This window comes from Arachis stenosperma, chromosome 8, assembly GCF_014773155.1.
Source record: "Arachis stenosperma cultivar V10309 chromosome 8, arast.V10309.gnm1.PFL2, whole genome shotgun sequence".
NCBI lineage: Eukaryota > Viridiplantae > Streptophyta > Magnoliopsida > Fabales > Fabaceae > Arachis > Arachis stenosperma.
Window position 1 is genome coordinate 44102833 of NC_080384.1, and position 22237 is coordinate 44125069.

Here is a 22237-nt window from a genome sequence, read left to right on the forward strand (position 1 = left end):
TTCATTATCACATCACCTTTCTTGGAACTAAAACATTCTTAGTTTTATGTACCTCTCTATTTGCCATTAATAACAGCATACAATGGTCGAATTTCGAATCATTTACGTAAAGAGTTGAAGCTTTCGAATAATTTGACCGAAATTAGAGAAAAGAGAGACATCTATCTATCCTTTTCAAAAAATGAGAATCTCTCTATAGTGTTGATTATTCTAGGTGAACTTCCTTTTTTCATATCCCAAATGTACTAATTCCTTATCATTAATAAAATTATTAAAAACATCAATTAATACTGCTGATTTCATGCGTTTCTTTCTTTTCATAGGATTTTTTTTTGAGTAAACTATCATTTTCATTCGCAAATATTCACAATATTGATAAATTTACTAAGAAAAAAATAAATATTATACTTATAAAAGATAAATCTACCAAAAAAATTAACATGGTGAACATTTATAAATAAAAATGATAACTTATTCTACCTTTTCATAACAAAAGACAAGGATAACACTTCTCTTTCCTATACTCTTTGAAAATTTTGCCTCAATATCACTATAAATAAGATGAGCATCTTTTTAACAATTTATATTTAACTTTAGTATTAATTATATATTTATATTATTGTTTAGGTGTGTAGTTTTTTCTTTTAATTAACAATTAAAAAGTTATCTTACTACACCGCCAAAAATTTGCTTATTATTGTCAAATTTATCATCCAAAAGTATCCATTGAAATAAAATGTGAAATTTGTTGATTTGTATCATCAGATTTAATTTGCAAATTTGTCACTAAATTTGACAAAAAAAAATAGTCCAAAACATATTTAAAAGGGTAAAATGTATATATAAACTAATTGGATACACAATTTACACAATTCAGCCAAAAAGAAAAACAAGACATGAATCAATTAAAGTATGACTATATGTAATTTGAATCAAACTAACTCGAACTATAAATGGGAGTAATTTGAATCAGAGCTGTTCGAATTGAATTATATGGAGGGTAATTCGAAATTGATCGATTCGAATTATGCATGCATGAATTTGTAGTTAGTTCGAAGAGAGCTGATTCGAATTATATAGTGAAAAAATCATTAGGTAGTTCGAATCTAGCTTATTCGAATTATATATATATATATATATATATATATATATATATATATATATATATATATATATAATTTTTGAAATTGACTGTTTCAAATTATGAAGGGCCAGACGTGTATAAATATGGTGTGAACGTGAATTCCTCTCATTAGAGTAACAAAATGGCTAGTGAGGAGAGTTTTGTAGTGTTGGTGTATTCCAGAGGGTCAATTAAGAGAAAAACACGATCTAGTGTGAAGTTCACTTATAAAGATTCTCTGAGTATTTTTATGAGATATATGATGAGATTCGATGACTTTGTGAATTCTATAATACAGAAATTTGGACTGCAAGGCGTGAAACGGGTTCAGAAGTTATTCTATCGCATTCCGATCTCAGTGTTGCGAGATGACGTGAAGTACGATTGTTTCATCATAGGGAGTGACGAGGATTTGCAGGTCCTCTTCCATTGTCGTCGGTAATTTCCCAAGGTCAAGACACCTGAGCTGTTTGCAAAGTTGGTTGATGTGGTATCTACCTCGAAGGGTTCGAACCGGAATTCCCACACTATAGGCACGGTACCCGGTTCTAGCTCGAGACCTGTTGGTGCATCTTCGTCCGTGCCTGTGAAGCAAAACCACTAACAAAACCTCTAACATCATTCACTAACAAAACCACTAACATCATTCACTAACAATACCACTAAAAAAACCACTAACAAAACCACTAACATCATTCACTAACAAAACCACTAACAACACCACCAACAAAACCACTTGTATGACAATCCTATCTAATTTAGTAATGATACATAATGACTACCATTCTAACACACCAAAGGTAAAAAATATATATAAAAAATAACTTATTCACTCCTATTTTAAAAGAAAAAGTTTACACTAATCTTTTCATTGATAACACCAGCTATATGGGCTACTCCATCCAAATGATAAAGTTGGTCCGGATTTTTCCCCATCAGGTAAATATTCTGCTCAAGCCGTTGTTGGAGTCATATGGGGTCTTTTTCTTTGGGATTTGGAGGGGCAGGGGTTTGGAATAGTAGTTCGAATGAGGTTAATTCAAACTCTATTTATAGGCGAAATACTTGTAATTCGAATCAGCATGCTTCGAATTACTATGGGCCAATATACCAGGTACTAGTTAGAATCAATCCAATTCGAACTAGTATGTGTTTCTTTGTGTGTGTAATTCGAATAAGATTGATTCGAATTACTATGATGCTTTCATGCATGTCTAGTTCGAATTGCACCAATTCGAATTACTATGTTCGTGTCTAATTCGAAGTAGGGTGATTCTAATTACCATTTATTGGTCTAGCTAGTTTAAATTTGTCTGATTCGAACTACATAGAAACGTCCTCCTGGTTGATTCATGTCTCATTTTTTGTCTTTTAACTGAATTGTATAAATTGTGTATCTAATTGGCTTATATGCGCGTTTTGTCCTATTTAAAATTGGCAAAAAGATTACCATCAAAATTTTTCGACAATAAACCAAGAAATTTTTTACCAAATTTGTAATAAAAGTATCGTCGGATTTTATCGTCGGACAATAACATGAAATACAAAATATCGTGGATTTATTAAAAAATAAAAAATCCACAGTATATTCAAATATATTTTCCATCCAGATCTCCTCCCTTTACTCCATTCGCAGCCTCCTTCTTGAAACCTCAAGTCCCCAAATCCTTCTCCCTCTCTTAAAACCCCCAAAAATCTGTCTGCATAGTAATTTTGAAGTCTATAAGTATTTTGATGTTCAATAAATATGGAAAATATCATAAGTATTTTTAACCATTATTATTTATTTATGAATTAACATTCAATTTGACTCCAACGAATTTTATATCAATTTTTAATTTTAAACAAATTTTTATTCGTTAATTTTTTTTAGAATTAATCCTATAAAAATATTAGTTATTCTGTTGCTTTCAATCAAAGTTTTAACATGTATATTAAACAAATAATTAATAAATTTTTAATAAATTTTATTATAAGTATTTGAGTATTTCCGTTTTATTTATTGTATCCATAACCCGACCATTAAGGAATATTAAAATCCATTTTCCAGGGAGACTAAAAAAATAAAGCAGAAAGAAAGAAAAAGAAAAAACATGAAAAAAAAAAAAACAATAACTAACGAGTTGAAATAAATGTTACGTATCTCCATCATAGTATTATATTTAAGTAAACGATTAAGCTACTTCATTATTATGCATGAGTTTATTTCTTAGGAATATCATTATTTTAGAGCCATTTATAAATATTATATTCATCAATATTATATGTGATAATTACTAGTAAATTCTGTCCTCCTCAATCTTCATAGATCATTACTAGTAAATTTTCATATGAAGCTTTAATCTGCAATAAATTAATTTTTGAATAATAAAAAATAAAAAAAAATAATACTAAAAAAATAAAAAATAATTAAAATTTATCTTATTTAATATTTATTTTTATCGTTAAATATTTCCAAAAAAGAAATGTGATTGTTTTTTATAGTCCGATCAATGTGGGCGCTCTCTCCCCTAGTTATTACTCTTAACATTTGTTTGGGTTGGATATTTAAAAAAAAAACGTATATTATTAAATTTTAGTTTTTGTTTGTGAATCTTATATCGCGTACACGACTACTGAGAATTGAAATATAAAATATTTTGGTTTTAACAAATTAAAACATGAGGTTATGGCACGGGGGTTTTAATTAACGACACCTGTAAATAAGATAGACACTCGGTATTATTTTGCAGAGAAGTTTACATTTGTTGGTGAAAGAGATTAACAATGATTATATTTATATATAGTTTGCAATTCTAGGCTTTGCATGCATTTTTAATTTCTTGGGTCTACCATTGCCTACCAAATATTATAAACTTTAACCTTGCTTGAGATAGAACAGTAGGCACGCCCAACAATAATACAATATTAGAAGGCGAACAATAATTCAATATCGTACCCTACTCATCATTATATATATAGTAGAGCTAGGTGAAGAAGATGTGTGTTAGTCCTAATTTAAACCGTTAAGTTTATCAAAACTCAAAGATTCCAGCAGGATTATAGCAGCCTCCATGAAAGTTAATGTTGTAGTAGTTTTTATTATTCAAATATAATGGAAAGGTCCACTACGATTTTGTTGATCCAGAATTAAGGTTCTTAATTGATACAAAATGTTTGGAGACCATAACCATAGGTAGCTATAATTTTTTTTGTTTAGTTTTTGTTTGCATTCATTAATTATTATTGAAATAAATACGTAATATTGGATATAATAAATATAAAATTATATAGATATTAAATTCAATAAAATTATTTTAAATTAATATCTCTCTAACATTATTTTTTTAATATATCTATTATTAACATACAAGAGTTTATATATATATATACATTTAATTTTACTACTTTATAAGACTTAAACTCATGATAAGTATTAGAATCCAAAATACTTATTATTTTGACTAAATTCAATATTTATTATTTTCCATCTTTTTTATTAAAGGAGCATTAATAAATACATTAATACACTAATAATATAATCCTAGCTAATAGAAAGTTTTCCGTCCGTAATGAATAGATGCGGCTAAAGCAATAAATAGAACATAGTTTACTTGACAGGCAAGTGCTCCAAAGTTGGTTGTTTCTTAATTAATTCCTTTAGTGTTGTTTGTGACACACCCATATTTTCGTTTGCTGACCCTAAATGGTCTAATAACTTGTACTTGCTGACCCATATTTTTAAAGGCAAGGTACATTTAAATGTACCTTTGCTTTTGAAAAAAAAAAAAAAAAAACAATTTGCTTCAACAGCTCCTTTAAAATATTGGCATAATGTTATGCCGAGAATATGGGCGCCCATACTGTATCCTAATAATGCTACTCATATTGTATAGAAGATTTTATTCAATCCATTTTATTCATTTTTTAGTTTCTCTAGTTTCTCATCTTCTCTTACTTCATCTTGCATGGTATCATCATAGAGCTCAAAGATTCATGGGAGGCGTTATCAATTCAAATGTATCTTCACAAAATTTACCACAAACTCCACCCACCATTAATTTTGTCACCAAACTTCTCTCACTACAATTTATAACAAAAACTTTATAATAAATTTAAAATTAATATAATTTTTTTAACAAAAATTAATGATTATTATATAATAATAATATTTTGTAACAATATAATTTGTTACAAAACATTTTAATATTTTGTAGCGACTTGGTTTTTTTATTACAAATTATATTGGCTTTTTTAACGAACCAGTTGCAACGTTGGCTGGAGGCGTTGCAACGGAAGCCGGATGCGTTGCAACGTTGGCCGAGGAGGTTGCAACGGAGGCAGGTCGCGTTGCAACGTTGGCTGGGGCCGTTGCAACGGATGATGCGCGCGTTGCAATAGATGCCGGGGTCCGTTGCAACGGAGGCAGGGCGCGTTGCAACGGATGCCGGACACGTTGCAACGTTGGCTGTGGTCGTTGCAACGGAGGCAGGGCGCCATGCAACGTTGGCCGTGGCCGTTGCAGCGGAAGCAGGGTGCGGTGCAGTGTTTTGTTACAAAATTTTATAATATTTTGTAACAAAAAAATGAAGTTGTTGCAAAAATTTAAAATATTTTATAACAAAATATCTATTTATTTCAAAAACTCTAATTATTTTGTAACAAAAAATTAATTTATCACAAAATTTAATATTGTTTGTAATAAGTTATTTGTTTCTCACAAAGTACAAAAATTTTTGTAATTAAAAAAAATTATTTTAAAATGTTAAAATCTTTGAGATAATTTTATTTTGTTTCAAAAATTTAATTTTTTAAAATATTATTTGTATTAATTAATTATTTTTTATAAAAAAATTAAAAATTAAATGATTAATTTTTAAAAATAGTATATATTATTTTATATTTTTTTATAAAATTAATATATAATTTTTACTAATAATTAAATCTTAAATGTTGATTAACAATAAATTTTTTAAACATAAATAAAAATAGTTAAAATTTAAAAATAAAAACAAATATAAAAAGTAAAAATTCTAATTCTAACTCTCATTTTCACTCTTCATTCTACTGTATGCTGCCTTTGTTCACTCTCATTGCCTTCACAGCTCCACCTCTCACACTCAAGATTACCGTCTCATTGCAGAAGGCAGAATCGTTGTTGCTGTCTCGCTGGGTCACCCTTCTTCTCTTATTTAAAATAAATTCATAATAAATATTATTTTTTATTTCATTATCGCTCTAAAATTTAACATATTTTTAAAGTTAAACAAATTTTTGAAGAACTTCCTTAAGAACAAAATATAAAGCTATGATTTTTTTCCTTCATCTACTAGTCCTAAACTCACCATAACTCAATACTCATCATTAAGCCTGTAAAATTTTTTATTGTTAGAAAATAAATAATAAATTATTTGTGATTTATTATAGTTATTCATGATTTTATTTTCAAAAATTTATTTACTAAAAAGTAATTAAATCAAAGTGATTTTTGAGTTTAAAATTAATTAAAATTCATATAATTTTTATAAATATTTGGATATTTTCTTATTTAGAATTTAAAATTTTAATAATTTGATTACTCCTAGTTTTATTAAAAATACCTACTCTATATCCTAATTTTATTAAAATTTTCAAATACAAACTTAATTTACACACACTCTCCAATTTCTAACCCTAACCCTCACCTTATTCCCCACCCACCCTCCACACATACACACTCAACCCCTCACCATACACACATACACGGAAAGAAAAAGGAAAGAAAAGAGAGAGGGGGGAGCTCGAGAAGGAAGAAGGAGAAGGAATTGGAAGGGAAAAAGGGGAGGTGGCGCCGATGGGTGTCACTGCCATCGTCGTCATCGTCGTATCGCCGTCAGGAGAGTCATGATGCGAGGAGAGAGATGAGCTCGCGAGGGAGAGAGGAAGTAGCGCCGCCGCCACTGGAGGGGAGCTTGGTTGCCCTCGTCACTGCCAACTCCGTCGCCGTCGTCACCATCGATGGTTCTCCTAGTCGTTTGTGAGTTGTCACCTCTTCTGCTTTTGTTGTCATGCCGTCGTCTGCCTCTCTGGACATCGTTGCTTTTGAATCGCGCCCTGTCACTGGTTCTTTGCCTCCTCAGTTTGGCCCAATCTCTAATTAGGTAACTTAAGTGTCTCTTGTTCTGTGATTTTAATTGATTTGGTTTCTGTTTTAATTTGAATATTGATTTGATATAATGCTGCCTATTTTGGTCTCTGATTCTCTGGCTAGAAATGTATTTTCTATTTTGGTCACTAATTCTCTAGTTGAATGTTTATTTTTTTTATGAATTTTGTTGATTGTTGATTGTTGCTATGATGATGTATGGTTTGTTCTGCCATTAGTTACATTGTTGATTGAATTTGAAGAGAGTTTTTTGAGCTCTAATATAAATTTTAATTATTAGGAGAAGTTTTATAAATTGTAATAAATAAAATGTATTTTGGAGGCTTTTAAAAATCTCTACTAAAAAACTCCCTCAATTAAATATGAATCTTGTAGAAAGATTTTTATTTGAGAATGTCAATCCTCATAATTGTCTTCTATCAATATGGGCACAGGAATATTTATAGTTGAGATAATCATAGTTATGTAAAGATTTGTTTGAGTGGGTTATAATGTAGTGGATTTATATAGTTGATAGGTTAGATAGAAAGATTCTATGGCCAGTGGATGACCGAACTTGGCTCTGATACCACTGTTAGTTTTATAAAATAGTTTGGTGTTGATTTAGTGTATTATGAATTTGAATATTATAGTAAGGATAGTTTTGATAAATAAGTAGTTTGAATGAATGATTTAAGAAAAATAATAGTTATATTATTGATGGGTTAAGAAAAGAATATAAAGGCTAGTAAATTTTGTGTTTGTTAGTTTCTTATAATGAATTTCATGATGGCCTATTTATAGGCTTCACAAGTTAGTTTATTACAATATCTAGATAATTCTAGTTTTTGGATATATATATATATATATTCTTGGATTTTTCTAATTACTTGATTTATTTATTTATTTTTTAGAATTCTCTATTATAATATCTAGATATTTATTTTTATGAGACAAGATTACGAGAATTCTAAAAAATTTCACAAATATTTAGCATAATCAATAATATTAAATGGTTGATGGTTTGATAGTTGATATGCTGTGGTAGATGATTTTCTATAAGTATCTCTAAAACTCAATAGAACTATTCCAAACATAAAAGATACACCATACCCGGTCCCAATATAGTTAATGAAGTTCTAGACTTATATCTTGTGTATTTTTATATTTTGTATACCAAATGTTTAGTGTGTCTGATCTCTTTTGGTTAAAGAAGATTTGTATTAGTTTTATGACTTTTCTTTAATTTGTATTTGGTGAAAAATATTTTGTTTTTATTTACTTCTTTTGAGAATCGAGAACATACATCAATTGATTTAATAACAATTAAGTATTTTGAGTATATTTGAGACTTGAATTTGATTTGAGTAGTTTAGTCATTATTTTTATATCTCATCAGAAATTTTGGTTTAGGCGGAGTTATTACTTATTTTGTACCTAATTCATATTTCATAGTAAAATATTTGCTTGTTAGTGACATATGCTTCAAGCGGAACCACGTTAATTACTAAATTATTTTGGATGTTAACTATGAATCACATCAATGGCCTCAAACGTTGGTCAAGGGAGCTGGAAGAAAATCCTTGCGCTTCAAAAACAGAAGGTTGCAGTGTTGCACTACAAGCATACCTTTAGAAAATTTTCAAGTATCAGTAGATCGGTATTTCAAGTATAATAAGATCAACAGTTAAAAATCACTGAAACACTAGAATACCGATATACTTAAAAACTTTTCCATACTTTTTATACGATTGCTGCCATTGGCACTGGGTTCTTATAGTATCACCTACACTTCTGAATATCTTTGTTGTTTGAAAATGTACATCATATTCCAAATACATACATCTATGACAATTTTCTATACCACAAATGAATTTGCTCAGGTATTTGTAACAGCAAAACTATTGGATAGGTATAGAGTAGGAAAAAAGAAACATTATCAACCAGTCATTACCAACTGAAAGTTGAACTTTTATATATACTTGGATCACAAGAAAACTATTTTGTCAAAATTGATTACTCGTATACTCCGTGTATACACTTAAATACTTATCAATGATCATACTGAAAAGGACGTGACCGTAACAAAAAGAGCCCACTAGCTAGATACCTCGTCTACTATCTTCTTTTTAAATCAGGACTATGTATTGAACTTCTATAGTACTGACACAATAAAAATGGATATAATACTGTAGGAGTGGGTATAAAGGTTCTAATCTCTTTGTCAACGTTAATTGCGTGTGATTTACTAGACAATAGACATACCTCTCAACCAAAATAGAAACTAGGCCAAAAAATTGACGTCATATCTTATTTGAGTTTGACCATTTAAAACGAGTCTTATACTTCATCTTATTGAAAATTGTAGTTAATTTTATTCACAAACCTCTACTGTAGTTAATTTTATTTGATATATATATATATAATATTATTTGTTCATATTAAAATTAGCCATCAAATTAACTATCATATATTTTTAAATAATATATATATTATTGTTTAATTTATTTTTAGTACATATTTTGTATCTTAACATATATTTTATATAAGTGACTAATTTAATAGTAGATTTTGTGTGTATATATATAACTCTTAAAAAATTATTTTTTTTAAATTATAAATCACTTGTTTTCAACTCGTTCAATTTTTATTATTTTTATATAAATTTATTAAATAAAAAATAAATCAATAAATACACTAGTGTGTGAAATATATATATATATATATATATATATGGCGATTTGGTACATAATTTTCTTTTCTAAAATATCTTTCATTATATATAATCTATAAAAAAAGTTTACTATTTTCAATATTTAAACCTAAGACTTATTAATTAAATTATAAATTACTTATTATCTCAACTAATTTTACTTTTATTATTTTTATACACAATAAATAAATAAGTAATATATGAAGTATTAGCACAGTAGGGATATATATATATATATATATATATATATATATATAATTACAGATAGATTTCTGGAGTCGAAACAAGGTATTTTTTAAAGAAAAAGTATAGATAGACAATAAAAATATTAAATAATGTGAACAATGAATATATCGGATGTTTATTTTATTAGGTGTGTGGATGATTATTCTAATATTAAGATTTAGGTGGTTAATTTGGAGGTTTAGTATGTTTTAATTTGATTGATTGTTGTTCATGTTGTTGTATAAAGTTAAATAGCTTCCACTGCGATTCTAGTCACCAACGCTATCGGTAACTAATCAATGGAAGTTCACATGACACAACCTTGAAGTTTCAAAAATAACCGTTGGAATTTGGTTATAGGACGTGATGTTGAATTGGATTTGCTTTCAGTTTCAAGCAAAGCACTTCTTACATTACACTTCAGTCCAAACCCAGAAGTAAAATCCAAGACTCTCATTACTTGCACTTTTTGCAAAATCCTCAAGAAACACACATTAGCAAGTGGCTAATTAAACATCAACATGCAACACCCATATATAGTTATTATGCCTTAACAAATGTATAAATATGAACTCAAGAAAAAAAAAAAAGAATATACAGTAAACAATTGGAGAGAATTATATACAATAATACAAGATGAAATCTTTTGCTTATTATTATTACCTTTTCTTTTTGTTCATGTTTGTTGCCCTTACCAATCTCCAAATTGGCAGTTCAGATTGTGATAATTTACAGGACACATGTCCAGCAGTTCCACCCAAAACTCAGACCATTTTCATCAACGGCTTACCCTGCAAAAACCCAGCCAATGTAACTGCTCAAGATTTCAAGACTGATGAACTCAGCAACCCCGGCACGGCCGACATTTTCGGAGCATCAATAAAAATTGTCGGGGCGGCCGAGTTTTCCGGCCTGAACACTCTTGGCCTCTCAATTGGCAGAACTGACATGAACAGGGACGGCCTGGATAACTTCCATTACCATCCTAGAGCAACCGAGATGATCTTCGTCTCCAAAGGTGCTTTGATTGCCGGATTCATTGACACGAAAAATCAGATCTTCCAGAAGTATCTAAGAGTTGGAGATGTTTTCGTGTTCCCCAAGGGATTATTCCATTTCTCCCTAAGTCATGGTTTTGAGGATGCTAACTTTTTCTCTGTGTTCAATAGTCAGAATCCAGGGCTTGTTTCCCTTAACCCTACTTATTTTGATCACACTTTGGAATCAATAGAGAAGCTAAAGAGGAGAATTGTTTCGCTTTCTAAGTTGGAAGTTCCTGACGTTGCCGGCTTCTACTCGCCGGAACTAGAAAGCATTTACAGCTAGCTACTCCAAGACCAAGCTGCTGTGATGTTTCATGACCTACTAAATACTATCTAGTTCAATTTATTTGTTTCAATTTTTCTATTAATTCATGAAAGCATGCTGTGTGTACTATTCCGGGGAATGAGATTGTTATAGCTAGGTTCAAATGTAACTTATATATCCTTCCAATTAATATTTTGAAGACAAGAACTTGCCAAGAATAACATGTAGTTTACAATTGATGACTAAAGTGTGAAAGGAATTTTACTTCTTAAATTGTGTCCTTTTTTATCCCTTTTTTAACAGCTATGTAAATATAACTAGCTACTGCTTCACTAAAGCTATTCAGAGCGGATTAGTTCCCACGAATTGAACTTTTTTTTTATTTGTTTTGGTAGGTAAAGTTAATACTAAGAATAGTTAAGTAGATGAAGTATTATTGAACACATATAATGATAAAATCTGTTTGTTGTGTAGGAAAGTAGAGTGAAGTAACAGTTAGGTCTCTCAAGATTTCGATTTTGGATGAATTAGTCTTTAAAATAGTACCAATTTGATTTTCTAAAATAGCAAATGATGGACACATAATGTTTTTCTATCAATTCATTCACTAAAACCTAACGGTAATACTTATATGTACTGTTAGTTACTCTAATATATTTATCTATGAAAGATAGTCATGTAGATAAATAGAGAGTAGTTGATAAATAATATATGAAAATTCAAAAGATAATCACTATCCAAAATTACATCTTTTTCCTATTTATGTGATAGTACCGAGACATGCATTACTACAAATAATAAAATACGTTAATAGTTTCGTTTTGTATTGCACTATTTATTGACAGAAAAATATATATATCTATTATTTATTATTTTGGAGGACTTAATTAGTAATTTTTTAAGAAAAAATTAATTCAAAATCAACATTTTTAAACATCTAATTGCTTGTCACTTTACTCTTAAAAATATATACTAACTATTTATTGTTCATTAGTTTTCTTGCTATGGTGTGCTTGGATTCATGATGCAGGTCATTTTTGGACTATCGCATGTACTATTAAACAGATCATTTTAAAAGTGTAGTAATGAGAAAGGAAGGCCGTAAAAAGTGGTGGATGAGTTTTTTCTCCTCATTTAGAGTATTTGATTTGACATCAATGAAAGAGTCTTTTAACACAAAGTTTCAAGTGTTGCAGAAATTATTGGTAGATTGATTAAAAGCTACGAGGAGCATACTTGTATCGATTTCAATAGTTGATGATAATGTTGAAAATAATAAAAGAATTCGAAATGTGTTTTGTTCTTTTTAGTGTTTTTTTTTTTTACCTTATGCTATATTTTTTTGGATTGTGAGGGATGTATATAGGATCGGGTGAAGTCAGGTTCAACTTGATTCGGATTTGATCCTAAATAATAATTAAGTTTATTTTTTGGGATCTTTATCTGATCTTAGATCTGGTGAAATTACACTACTTTTAGATACTAAAATGGAGTCTAGACGGATGAAGTACGGATCTTGATAAACTTTATGTCAAAAAATTATGATGTCTTTATTTACAAAGAAAAACATACTTGTTACTAAGAAGTTGATATATATATATTTGAACTTGAATTTGTCCATAAATTCTAATTTTATGCTTCTTTGACCTATTTTCTAATTCAACAAGTCTGATTAAAAATAAAACAATAAACTTATAAATAATATAACATAATATTAGAATTAATTTAAAACATATATACTTTTTTTTAATTCCTAATGCATATGGAATTGGGTGAAGCTAGGTTCGATTTAAACTCAAATCCGACCTTAAATAATGACCGGATTTATTTTTTAGACCCTTATTTAATCCTAGATCCGGTGAAATCATACCAACTTAACCCCCCAAAATATTTAGGTCTAGGCTGGGTCGTGTACACCCCTACTTGAGTTCCTTTATTTCAATAATAATAACAATAATGCTCTAGTAATTTCCATAACCAAGTCAACCAAGTGCTTTTTGGATCACGCCCCCCACCCCTCGTTATTAACGTAAAGCTTCTTCCTCAACGTAGAGCTTCTCTTTATCAACGTAAACCTTCTCTTCGTTCTTTTATCTCTCAACATAGAGCTTCTCTTCCTAAATGTAAAGCTCTCGTGTTCTTCTCTGCTCTGATTTCTACAGCATAAAATTTCGTATTCTTCTTCGTTTTCTTCTTCGATTTGCATTGCATTTATCTTCTTCCTATTCTTCTTCGTTTTCATATTTTAGATTTCTTTTTCGTTTCAATAGAGTATCAAAAAAATTGAATGATTTAACTTTAATCAGTTGAATGAGAGCGATTTGGATTATTCTTTTGAATCAAATCAGCGGACGAGGTTTGGAATGAATGGAATGCAATCGCTAAATCCAGTTGTTTATGAACACAATTTTCTGTTCATTTGGTATTGTACATTAGTTTCGTTTTGATGGTATTTCTCGGTTCATTCTAAACGCAGGTGTTCTAAATTTGAATTTATATAATGGACAATGCTTGGTTTGTTTAGTATTATATAGTGGTTTCATTTAATATTATACAGTGGTTTCACTTTGATAATATTTTCGATTCATTCTAGACGCAGATGTTTCTGAATTCGAATTTATATAATGGATAAATGTCCGGTTCATTTGGTATTATATAATGGTTTCGCTTTAATAATATTTTCAGTTCATTTGCAGTTCAGGTGTGTTGTCGATGAATAATTTGTCCCAATAGTTGGAATGGCTTTCAAGACAAATTGGATGGAATGGAATGAAATCTAATACAATTGAATAAAGTGATCATAAACAATTTCATTCTTTTTTTCTAAAAAAAGACTCAATTATCAACAAAAACACATTAAATTTATTTTTGGACCTAAATGAACTTCAATTAAACTAAGGAATGAACTGAAATTTCTTAAGGAATAAAAAATTTGGTCAATACTTGTCAGCATCATCAAGTGAACCTCAATTAACACACAAATAAACCGAAATAAACTAAGAAATGAATCAAAATTATTTAATGATGGCTCCAGAAAAATCAGAACCAATAAATATGTTAGCAAAATGTTATTGTTGGTGATAACAATAACAAGAAAAGCGTGTGCGAATTTGAAAGAATAAGAAGGAAAAGGAGGAGGGAAGAAGAACTTGTATGTGCGAAGAAGGCGAAGAAAAAAAAGAGAAATTTTTATATTAGAACGCGAATAGTAACGTTGAGAATTTTAAACGCGTGTACACTCTCTTTTAATGAGAGTGATTTTTATTGATATTAGACCTGATAAATTAGACTTAGATAACAATAAAGTTTGAATTTGTAGTAGATTCGATCTATAATAATATTTTATAAAAAAAAATTTAAATATATCCAAAATATTAATGTTTCAATAATATTATCCGTTAATTTTAATTAATATTATATATATTTTATAATTGAGATTAACGATTAAAATTATTCGAATACTAATATGAAAAGTCTAGGGAGCAGCAGTTTTATTGAATTTTGGCCAGCATGTAATCAGCAGAGGAAGGTGAGCCATTGGATGAAATTTCACACCAATCTCACACTATCAAATCATCATTGATGGCTAGTTAATGGCTAACAATCACAAAAATTACTGATCCCCTAGCATTGCTCTACTAATATACCTAATACACTTAAAATTCTTCGTACCAGGATAGACGAGTTCGGTTCCATTGCAGTAATATAAAGTTACAGTAAATCTTATCCATTTATTTCGTAAAATATTTACTAAAAGATCTTTCGCTTAAACAAACATACGACCCTGTACTTTTCATCTCCAACTCTGCATCTTCTACCGACCAAGCCAGACGTTGTGATAGACCCTATTCCGTTTATTCTACTTTGCCTAGCCCAATCTTGTCTTTCACTTGTTTTCTAGTTCTCTCCGGATGCCTCAAAACTTTTCTTTGTTCCTCTGTTTTGGTGTCACCACATTTGCATGTCTTTGAATTCTCTGCTATTATGCCTTCAACTTCAAGGGAAAAACATACCGCAAATTTTATAGAAGTATAGGAAATCAATGGAATATTTATACATGTATAATGAAAGTTTATGGATATCCGATTCAGTATTAGAGATATAACCATTAGTGTTATCTTTTCCCATCAACGGAAGTTTTTCGGATGAGTGGTATGATGACATGGTATCAGAGTTCTAGATCCGAAAAGTCAAGAATGATGAGTGATTTCATGACATGAGATGTTTATTATCCCTAATACTCAGATGGTTATTCTGGATAGTATGGGTGATGTTTATTTTTTAACTCAATAGCCCATTATACACATTGTATAAATATTCTATTAACTCTCTAGCAGGACTCAATTTTATATAAACAGTCCACCCACTATGCTTGTGTGTTTTCATTCATCTAGTTGGTATTGGATTTTAGTTCCAAAATAAGTTAACTACGAAATTGAATATATTATATATTTATTTGCTTTTTGGGTGTTTCACTTAAAATGATTTAGAAATTTGCCCCAAGAACATTAAAACCCTTTTTGCTTCTCCGCCACTCTTCTTCAGCATCAAATCTACACAAATCATTGCAAACGTCTTTATGTAACCTCTTTCATTGTCACTCTCTCAAACCCTGAAACATTGCATTCTGCTCTCTTTAGTCTACCAACTTACCTTCTCTCTTCTGCTCCATTTTCGTTGCCAACAACTGCAAAAATGAAAAAAAAAAATGATCAATTTCTGGTGGCAATATGCCCAAAAATCGAATACTGAATTTGCTTTATTTTTGCTGGTTATGCCTAAATAAACTGTTTAAAATCCGTTTTTGCACTAAGTGACAATGAAAATGTAATGTAATACTTAAATATGTAAATCTTCTTATTTCAATTTAAAATGGTAAAAGAAATTTTTTTATTTAAATGAATGTATGAGAATGAGGGCAAAAATAATGAATCAAAAGTTAAGAAATAGCTTCCAAATTTTGAGGTAAAATTAACCGCTACTCTATCCTAACTATCACATTAAAGTTGTTCCCAGCTCTGTAGACTCAACAAAATATGCACTGAAATTGCTTTTCATTCTTCGGTTTTGTTTCTGCGAAAGATGTGCATATAATTGTAACAATAACTGTTCTATAACAAGAGGCAACAGAGCAGAAACCTAGATATTTGCAGGTACAAGGGCCGATTCGGCAACTTCCTGAATAAACTCGATTTGTGCTAATTCAGGATCATCTTAATTGTGATAATCTTTTCCTTTTGCGACTCCTCTTGTATACAATCAAACTTTTGGGGTTGCTGTTAGCCGGTGGAAGAGTGTAACGCAACGTTGGTTTGCCGGTGTAGGTTCGACCTTTCTTAGAAACCCAATTCAAAGGCATTTTGTTAACAACAGTGCCAATATCCGGCGAGTTATTCAGTTCGACGAGTTTTTCGATTTGATCTAGGATCTGCTGCGTCCAAGCTAGAGACAGATCCAATGCAATGGAACCATCCACTGGTTTTCTCCATAGATCTATCAAAATGTCTTCAAATGATTTCAATGACATGGATGGTTGACAACCTTTGATGTTTTCAAAGACCATGTTTACTTTTATGACGTGCTTGCAAAGGTTACCTTGCATTGACCAAGCACAATCACAGAATGCAAATTCAGATCCTGGATTCCACACTATACGTGTCAATTTGCTCTCTTTCTGGCTAACAACTTTGGCAAAGAAGCGGTCTTTATCATTGAAAGTAACGGCATTGTTGGGGATTCGAAGTGCTCGGTGCCACGACGTAGAAGCAATGTATTCCTCCTTCACACTCTGGAACGAATCACTCTCATCAGCAAAGCGATCGAGCCAGTAGCTCGAATGCAACTCAGTTGTTAGCTTGTGGACTAACCAATCTACTCTTTGCAGTGCTCCAAGATGTGAATCATCAAAAAGTTTAGCTTTCAGTTTAACATGATATGCTTCTAATGCTCCAGAAGCTTCCTGGCTGGCTAGCGGAAAATTTCTCATTGTTGAAAGCCACATTTCTGCGGAAAAGAAGGAAGCGTAAGGAAAAATCTAGAGTAAATCACTCAATGACTGACTGAGACAGTAACGAGAGTAAAATTTTTTAAGACATTTTCATCTGCGATGTGTGATTTTATTTAAAGCAAGAGTAGAGAAAGATCTAACCAATCTTTGGTAACCAAGAAGCTCTGAAATATTCCATGAAATCAGTTTGGTCAACAAAGTCCTGCAAAAATTGTTCCAACGCAAGCGATGTATTAACACCACCCCAGATACTATACACTATTGCCCCAAGACGCTTAAAAATCTCCCGTTGAACCTCAATGTTACAGCATTTCTTAACAATATTCCTTAGCCATGATCTACGAATGCGCCACAGTGAAAATAGGACTGGACAGCAAAATATGTCTCTGTCAAAGCAGACAACACATATAAGAAAAAATTTAGTTAATTTTAAACTAAACTGGTTTTTCAAAGTAATAATTCTTGCCTTAAAAGATCAATTTCAGCCGCAGCATCATCAATCACAAAGCCGCTAACTCTCCATCCAGGTTCAACACTATGAGCTCTATCAATTAAAGCATTCAGCCACTTTGACATGTCAGGCTTTGAAAAGCTACGTGTAATGACCCATGCGACAGGAAGTGCATGTTGCCTTGAATCAAAAACAAGAAGCGTGAACAAGGGATACTACAAGCATGAAAAGATAACAAAGTTAGGCCATACATATAGTTATTTTCCCTTCGTATATAGCAAATTCAAAATAAAGATTGAAAACTAATTACTTTGAGTCTCTTTATGCCAAAGGTTGAGTCTGCCACAACAACACTGCAATGACCGAAACGAATCATCTGTTGCAACTGCCATTCTGTTTGGATCCCCAAAACAAAAGGATCTGACTCCGAAGTATCTTGATAAAAGAATACAGACTTTTTGTTCCGTTCAACCCACATCCGAATGCTGGCTTGATCATCTAGATCCAGCTCATGGGTAGACCTTTTGATAATCATCCCTAGCTTGTGAACATATTGAGAGGCAAGACTATTAACTTTTGCATCCGAACCACAATATCGCTGAATTCCCTCAATGTGTTTCTCCAGGATATTCTCTTCAGGAATGCCCAAATAAATCATAGACATAGTTTGCTGCTGAATTTCATTACATATATATGGAACATTTTTGGCACCAGGACCAATGGCATCTCTATCAAGTGGTCCATGGCAAACAAAACCAGACTTGTTAATATGGCGCCTTTCGTTGTATATGATAAGTGCTAGGTATGGACGTGCATAAAGACGTTTGACAACAAAATGACAAGTACAACCCCGCATTGATTGAGGTCTAGCAGCACGATTTCTGGTATTAAGCCGATACCTTCGACTGGGTAATATACCTCCACCCTCCCCATAATTTTCTGGTCCGAATGAGCACCAGTACCTTCACAAGGAAGAAGGTTCAACTTGGCATCATCAGTATGTGAATCCAGTTTGTGGAATGACTACTTAAGTTTGGAACTATTCATTTTCAAATCAACTGTTGATTCCAAACGTACACAGCGACAGGAAAATGATCTTCCCAACATTTTTAACAACATTTTGCAACTTAGCAAAAATCAAGCTTTTCTAGATTGGAAGCGGGATAAGCTTCAGTATCATATTGATCTTACTTATTTTCTTGTCATCGAACGCATAACATGACCAACCAGAAGAAAGCAATAAATCATAAAGGGTAAAATTACATCAACCTCCACTGAGGCTACACGATTTACGATTACACACAGCACCTCTGCTTTTATAAAATGCATGCCATAAACTTCCCTTGGATTGAAGTATTAAGTTATATGACACTTAGTAGTCCTATATTTTACAAAAATGTGACACTAATTTCCCCGGTCAGAGGAATCACATGGCAAATCAAGAAGTGCTGTGTATAATATCATCTAACCTTTCGCTATGTTAGGTTAGTGTCTTTCAGAGGTTAAAAAAATGGGATTTAGTAGAACACAAATATGTATGATTGCACTGAGACAAAGAACAACAATCTATATGTCCTATATCAGCCACCAAATCAACCACTAGTATAAAATATATATTAAAATACAAAATACATATTAAAATAAGTTAAACAACACAATACATGGTGGCTTATTTTTAACGTGCACATAGCATTTTTGGACAAAGACTAAGAGAGACATAGTAACTGAAACAGTATAATAATTAAAGAAAGGAACAAAATCAAAACTTGAATCAAATTAATTCAGAAACTTACAGCCTGTACTCAAGATACTCATCATCCTTATACTCCTTCAAGCTACCAATAGCTCGCTTCCTTCCGCGCTCAATATGGAAGCGAGTAGGCCACTCAACATTAGAGCACTCACCAATTATAAAAGCATCAACTCGGTCATAGGGAATAAGGGCAACCTCGTCATGGTGCTCAGCATTGCCAAACTTGGTCCAAGTCAAATCAGCAGCACAGAAATCTTCCTCGGGTGGGTCTTGCAAAGGAATCTTTCTCACTGATTCAACTATATCCATGCCCACACACTCATACAAGAACCACAGCTTCCTTCTAGAACAATCTAGAAGTTTCTCTGGACAAGATAAAAGGCTAACACAGAGAATACCAACCCCTAATCAACAACCAGACATGAACCTTTTGTGAGAAATAATTAATTAATAATAGTAATAATAATAAGTGAAGGAAGACGCAGAAGAGAGGGTTCAGGGGAAATGGGGTTGCAGTGAGGAATTGAATGCATAGTTATTAGAACTGAACCGTTTATCGAACCGATCAGTCTATCGGGCAGATCAATGGTTGAACCGATTGACCCGGTCTCACTTAAATAAAGATATAAAATTAAAATTATCAAAAAAATTAAAATGTTAAATATACACGCTTTCACTAACATCCTGCCCAATTAAATAAAGTATCCTTTAGACCAGATTTAGAGGGTTAAACATCCTGCCCAATTACATGAAGCACGCTACAATCCAAATGAAATAAGCATTGAACATTAATAAGCATTTAGCAGTTAATCTTGAGAATAAAAGCACCACAAAATGGATTCAATTAATACAAAAAAAAAAAAAAAACAACACAGAAGCTGAACCTGTATCTCATTAATTCATGACAATGAACAGAAACTGAGCCTGCATGCAATGAACCAATTATCTAATCAATAATAACTAATTACATCAAATTAAACAAATTATCAAAACCGACATTAAAATTTAAAACTGAAAATTGAAAAATTCAGTATAAAAGAAATTATAAAACAAAAACTGAAAAAATATAAAACAACTCAGTGAAGAGTGAAGTCAGTGAACTCACCCACACTGCAGAAGCAGGAGCAAGAAGACCACGAGGGAGGAACGTGGAGGAAGCACGAGCAGAGGAGCCAAGACGGAGGAAGAGGAGGCAAACTGAGACAGGCGGTATGGACGAGGCAGAGGGCTGACCTCCGTTGGCTGCCGTTGTGTTCGGCGGTGACCGGTGAGCGAGGTAGGGAGGTGAGAGCCAAGACTGAGAGAGGCAGATGGAGACTGCAGAGAGCACCGTCTGTGGCTGCTGTTTGGGATGGGTTCTGACTGCGGACCTCTGTGGGTTTGGGTAATTAGGGATTTAGGATTTTTGTTTTTTTTTTTCGGTTTTCAGAAGATCAAAAGTCAAAACATCATATGGCTAATTTTTTTTAAAAAAAAAGGCAAATAGATTCTTGAACTTTCTGTTTTGGAATTGAAAAATACAAAAATATTTCTAATTCAAAATGCTTATAACATGGGTCTTTTTTTTAATCGCTCTCTAATGTAAAACGAAAAAGATTAATGTGATATCTATCTGTCTATTAAGTTACATTTATTTCTCAAAATAATATAGAACAAAATACTGAGAACACAAAAGACAGAAGTTCTTATATTCTATTTGATGATAAATTAAAATAAATTATAAAAATCTAATTTATTTTTATTTTTTTCATTCAAAAAATTAGAGAAAAAAAATATAATAATAAAAAATATAATTGTAAAAAATTAATAAGAATAATAAAAAAATAAATTGTGTCTTTTGTTAGAGTCTTCGTGTCTTCCTGTCAAAATAGACATAAAATATACTAATTTAATATTTTTTGACACAATGTCTCTGTCCATGTCTCTTCTGTCAAACACAATTTCTTCATAACATCATCTAAAGTACGATCATATCGAGAATAGTAGTTATTCCATCATTCGATGAAAGATTTGGTAATGAAGTCACTGTGAAGGAAGGTAAGTGGAGAATAATGGCTTCGATTCTTGTCACTGAAATTGAGACATTTTTTAACATCTTTTGTTTTGAGAGTAACATGACAAAGAACTCGGTGTTTTCTTGAGAAAGGAGTTGGAATGGCTTGTGAAAAATCCAATTGTCTGGCCATATAATGAGGGACATGAAGGGTTACTTTGAATTATTCTTTAGTGTATCGGGGGATGCCTGTCGAAAAAATTTGAAATGCAAGAAAGTTGGACTAAATTACATTATTCGAAGAATGGACGTCATCATCTGAAAATAGATGATGTTGGAACCACAAAGGTTTACACCTTCGATTTGCGAAAGAAGAAAGTTTTAGGTCCTCATTTCAAAAAGCTTTGCATGAATGAAGTTTCGAAAATGCTTTCCAAAAAAATTTCTCTGTTGAATGTGCATTTTTTGAAATTTGGCTGCAGTGAGACTAGTCGAAATCCTTCGATGTTTTGTTTATCGAAACTTGTGATTCCACCTTGTTTCATATATTTTTCGAAAGTG

General features: G+C 31.3%; 2 protein-coding genes across 5 annotated transcripts; one reads left to right on the top strand and one right to left on the bottom strand.

Moving 5' to 3' along the window:
* Nucleotides 1-10749: 10749 nt before the first annotated feature.
* On the top strand, nt 10750-11719 carry LOC130946781 (germin-like protein subfamily 3 member 4). Its single transcript, XM_057875626.1, has one exon. The coding sequence runs from the start codon at nt 10801-10803 to the stop codon at nt 11488-11490; it is 690 nt and encodes a 229-aa protein (XP_057731609.1). The 5' UTR covers nt 10750-10800; the 3' UTR covers nt 11491-11719.
* Nucleotides 11720-15116: 3397 nt separating this feature from the next.
* LOC130944618 (uncharacterized) lies at nt 15117-21092 on the bottom strand. Of its 4 annotated transcripts, XR_009072091.1 has the most exons (8): nt 20789-21092; nt 20568-20607; nt 19724-20087; nt 18241-18892; nt 17946-18145; nt 17621-17865; nt 16612-17475; nt 15117-16159 (listed from the first exon to the last, which is right to left on the bottom strand). XR_009072091.1 is itself a non-coding variant. In XM_057873018.1 (7 exons), the coding sequence occupies exons 3-7, from the start codon at nt 19990-19992 to the stop codon at nt 16682-16684; spliced, it is 2160 nt and encodes a 719-aa protein (XP_057729001.1). In that variant the 5' UTR covers nt 19993-20087; nt 20568-20607; nt 20789-21092; the 3' UTR covers nt 16306-16681. The 4 variants fall into 4 exon arrangements, 1 of the variants encoding a protein (XP_057729001.1); XR_009072092.1 differs by lacking the exon at nt 20568-20607; XM_057873018.1 differs by lacking the exon at nt 15117-16159 and having other exon boundaries at nt 16306-17475.
* Between the last annotated feature and the right edge of the window lie 1145 nt (nt 21093-22237).